General features: G+C 41.2%; 1 protein-coding gene across 1 annotated transcript; it reads left to right on the forward strand.

The window, feature by feature from the left end:
• Nucleotides 1–931: 931 nt before the first annotated feature.
• LOC140989429 (uncharacterized) lies at nucleotides 932–3877 on the forward strand. Its single transcript, XM_073458632.1, has 9 exons — nucleotides 932–985; nucleotides 1079–1504; nucleotides 1644–1758; nucleotides 1934–2064; nucleotides 2121–2231; nucleotides 2322–2411; nucleotides 2609–2947; nucleotides 3005–3127; nucleotides 3320–3877. Exons 1-9 carry the CDS (start codon nucleotides 932–934, stop codon nucleotides 3875–3877), a joined length of 1947 nt encoding a protein of 648 aa, XP_073314733.1.
• The last annotated feature ends 758 nt before the right edge of the window (nucleotides 3878–4635 follow it).

Consider the following 4635-nt stretch of genomic DNA (forward strand, 5'->3'; position numbering starts at 1 on the left):
AATTAAATCGGGTCATTACAGGCTAGGTGGCTTAGAGTAGGTCCATCAGGGTCCAACGGTCATGGGCAGGGGTCAGGCTAGGGGCTGGTGCGGCTAGGTCACAACTGGCTCGAGGGAAGAAGCTGTAAACGTGAAGAAGCACATCTCGCGCAGCTTGTGTCTTCTGAGTTCAGAGGCTTCGTGCTTGGGTTCCAGGGGCTGGGTTGGTCTGGGCGTGGTCCAAGGAAGGTTAGGGTCATGGGTGGTCTATGGTTAGATGGCTGGTAGAGTCCTAGGCAACTAGAGAACCCAATACATCAAGAACACCCTACACGCACACACACATGCAAATGGGCCTTCTGTTCAGGAGTATTTTGAGCGGTCCAGGTCTGGTCTTTCAGGCTGGGCTTGGTCAGTAAGGTCCGTAGGTGGGTTCGCTAGGTTTTGGTTCAAGGTGGCTTGGGCGTGGCTCGAGTAATTTGAGAGATTGGCTCGGTGTGTTCGAATATGTGTCAAAAACAAAAATAATAAGACTAAAATTGAATCCATGGGTCCCCGGGTGTGGCTCGTTGTTTGGAAGGGTAAGATAAATTTTAAAAATGTTATGTTTAAAATTTGGGATCAAAATAACGAGTTTTGGATTTATTCGGAATTTAATCCCAGCACGAAACGCTAATTAACGAGTTAATTGAAACGCATAATTTTAAGCTTTATGAAATTATGAAAAATTTGGGATACGCTCGTACTAGAGTTAGTACGCTCGAGTTTAGGCACAAGAAATTTGTGCGCATGCGTTTGATTATTTGAAATTACTTGCTCTTGTCCGGTGTGAATTACATGTTAGTATCTTAGGGATATGACATGTAAACTGTACATTGGAGTTTTATTTCGGTGCTTTGGATTATATTGAGGTTATTGAATACTTTGGGAATTTAACTTTAAATTTTGTAGAATGGCAACTAGAGGAAATAAAAGGAAAGGAAAAGAAGTGGCTCAGGAGTCTGGGGCAANTAAGATGATCATTTCATGGCTATTGAGAACGAATTAAATCAGATGGTTCTATTTCTTAATCTTTCTGACTTGCTCCTACGGAACCAAGGTCGAAAAGATTGAAAAAATCAGGCGCGGTCGTCCTGCTGCAGAGGGAGCCAATAAAGCTGATGTTGAGGTAGAACAGTTGGTGCACAGAGTTGATGAAATGGAATTGGCTGTAGCTCGATTTCAGAACATGCATCCTGCGAAATTCTTTCGGAATGAAGCAAGTGATCGAGCAGAAGGATGGTTGAAGCAAAAAGAATTTCTGTTCAACACCGTACATTATGATTATGATAGAAGGTTAACTATGGCAGTTCTCCAACTACGGGATCGTGCACAGCGTTGGTGGGAGGCTACTACCAATGGACTGCAACAAACAGGTAGTCAGATCACTTGGGAGGTGTTTCGTGCTAAATTTCTCCAAGAATATGCTCCACCATCCTACTACTCAGCAGAGAATCAGAATTTATCGACTAGTGCAGGGCAATATGTCTGTTGAAGAATATGCTCGACAACTTTCTGCTCTTCTCACTTATGTACCACATGTGACTGTCAGTGAAAAAAGAAAAATTTCAAAATTTTTGGAAGGACTGGACTTTCAAATACATGCTATGGTTATGGCTGGGTAGCCTACAACTTATGCAGAAGCTGTAGACAAGGCGATTGGAATTGATGCGGGGTTGAGACGAGGAAAACAACCACAGGCTCCACCAATGCCTAGTGGTGGTTCCTATTTTTCAGCAGGTACACCATCTTTTCCATCTCAACAGTCATACCAAAAACAAAAACAAAAACAATTCAGACCAAAAGGAAAACAATTTAAAAAGAAATATCAGTCCAGTTCCTCTAGTTCGAGCAGTTCACAAAGTGCGACAAGTGGACAGTACCCCATGAATTTCTGTGATCGATGTGGGGGTAGACACCCTACTGCGCAGTGTAGCGGAGTATAGGGATCATGTCATAATTGTGGGCAGCCAGGGCATTATGCCAGAGTTTGTCCGAGCCGTGCACAGGGACAGATGCAGTCACAGCAGTTGCCTTATGCCAGAGGTAGTTTTCCAGGTGGCTCATCTCAGTGACCATTTGCTCCTGCACCGTCCTATCAGCAATCTAGTTACCCACAGGTCAGGGGTAATGTGCCACAATCTTTTCCGGGTCCCCAACAAGCCCGAGTATATGCTTTGACCAAGGATCAGGCTAGAGAGGCTCTAGGCGAGGTGATCGCAGGTACTTGCCTTATTTACGATCATATTGCGCGAGTTGTATTTGATACTGGGGCATCTCATTCATTCATTGCATCTGATTAGGTTGATGAATATGAACTTTGGACTACACCATTTCATGAAACTGTATTTGTGTCTATGCGAGCTGGTCGATTTATTCCATCTGGGCAAATTGTATTAGACTGTGTGTAGATTTCGATGATAGCATTATGATCACAAACTTGATTGTATTACCGATGCATGATTTAGATTGTATCATTGGTATGGACACACTGTCTAGTTATCGAGCCACTGTAGATTGTTTTCATGGTGTAGTATGATTTAGGCCATACTATGGTAGCAAATGGAATTTTTATGGTCGAGGATCACAGGATAAGATACCGTTAGTCTCAGCGATGGAAATGTTCAGATTATTATCTTTAGGAAATGAGGGATATATGATTTATGCTGTGGATGCTACAAAGAAAGAACCGAAATTATCTGATATCCCAGTAGCGAAAGAATTCCCCGATGTCTTTCCTGAAGAAATACCAGGGTTTCCACCGCAGAGAGAAATTGATTTTAACATCGAATTGATGCCGGGTACTACGCCGATCTCTAGAGCGCCGTACAGAATGGCTCCTGCAGAACTGAAAGAATTGAAAGAGCAGTTACAGGATTTACTCGAAAAAGGTTATAGACGCCCTAGTATGTCACCCTGGGGAGCACCGGTACTATTTGTAAAGAAGAAAGATGGTTCCATGAGAATGTGCATTGATTATCGGCAGCTCAATCGAGTCACTGTTAAAAATAAATACCCTCTACCTAGAATTGATGACTCGTTTGATCAGCTTCAAGGAAATTCTGTTTATTCAAAGATTGATCTTCGATCAGGATACCATCAACTTCGGGTTAGAGAAGAAGATGTTCCGAAAACAGCTTTTAGAACTAGATATGGGCATTATGAATTTCTAGTAATGCCGTTTGGTTTAACAAATGCATTAGCAGTGTTTATGGATCCGATGAATAGAGTATTCAGAAATTTTCTGCATAAATTTGTTATTGTCTTTATTGACGATATACTGGTGTATTCGAAATCAAAGCGGGAACATAAGGAGCATTTACGCTTGGTTCTTCAAACACTTCGAGATTCTCAATTGTATGCTAAGTTGTCGAATTGTGAATTTTGGATGGATAGCGTGATATTTTTGGGTCATGTGATATCAGCCCAAGGAATATCGGTAGATCCGAGTAAAGTTGAAGCAGTCTTGAATTGGGCTAGACCAACCAATATACCGGAGATTCGAAGTTTTATGGGATTGGCCGGCTATTATAGACGATTCATTGAAGGATTTTATCAGATTGCTCGACCTATTACCCAACTGACCAAGAAAGATGCAAGATTTATTTGGTCAGATGAATGTGAAAAGAGTTTTCTTACATTGAAAGAGAAGCTGACAACAGCACCAGTGTTGGCATTGCCATCTGGGTCAGGTGGATTTGTGGTTTGTACTGATGAATCATCAAGAGGTTTGGGATGTGTTTTAATGCAACATGAAAAAGTTATTGCCTATGCCTCAAGGCAATTGAAAACACATGAATCCCGATATCCTGTTCATGATCTTGAACTAGCAGCCATTGTTTTTGCTTTAAAATTTTGACGACATTATTTATATGGTGAACAGTTTAGTATCTACTCAGATCATAAGAGTTTGAAATATCTGTTTACTCAATCAGAACTTAATATGAGGCAGAGACGATGGTTAGATTTACTGAAGGATTTTGACTGTGAAATACAGTATCGGCCAGGAAGAATGAATCAGGTTGCAGATTCATTAAGTCGGAAGTATCAGGATGTTATGATACCATCTATCCATGTCTCGCAGAATTATGATGATTTATGTACTTCTGGTTGGACTTTTCAGCCGAAAGGCAATCATTTTATTGTTCCTGCTTTGCAATTTGAGCCGAAAACTATTTCAAAGATCAAGAAAGCTCAAAAGAATGATCCACAGGTTCAGAAATCGAAAGACTTGGTTTTGTCTGGTAACCCAGATAAATACAATATCTCATCAGATGGTTGTTTACGAATGAATAACAGGTTAGTGGTACCAAATGTCACAGGATTGAGAGAAACATTGCTTCAAGAGGCACATTGTAGCCGTCATAGTGTTCATCCCGGTACTCATAGAATGTACCACATATTGAAGCCATATTTCTGGTGGGATGCGATGAAGAGAGATATTTCAGAATTTGTAGTGAAATGTTTGACATGCCAGCAGGTTAAAGCCGAGAGAATGAAACCTGGAGGTATGTTATAGAGTTAAAAATACCCCAATGGAACCGGGAACATATTGCAATGGATTTCGTGACTCACTTGCCCAGATCGAATAGAGGTTGTGATGCTATCTGGGTGATA

Source organism: Primulina huaijiensis, chromosome 12 (assembly GCF_012295235.1).
Source record: "Primulina huaijiensis isolate GDHJ02 chromosome 12, ASM1229523v2, whole genome shotgun sequence".
Taxonomy (NCBI): domain Eukaryota; kingdom Viridiplantae; phylum Streptophyta; class Magnoliopsida; order Lamiales; family Gesneriaceae; genus Primulina; species Primulina huaijiensis.

Coding starts and splice junctions, on each gene's coding strand:
- LOC140989429 (XM_073458632.1), top strand. CDS start 932: ATGGCAACTAGAGGAAATAAAAGGAAAGGAAAAGAAGTGGCTCAGGAG. Junction 1,759..1,933: donor TGGTTCCTATTTTTCAGCAG/GTACACCATCTT, acceptor ATGTGGGGGTAG/ACACCCTACTGCGCAGTGTA. Junction 2,065..2,120: donor GCAGTTGCCTTATGCCAGAG/GTAGTTTTCCAG, acceptor CCGTCCTATCAG/CAATCTAGTTACCCACAGGT.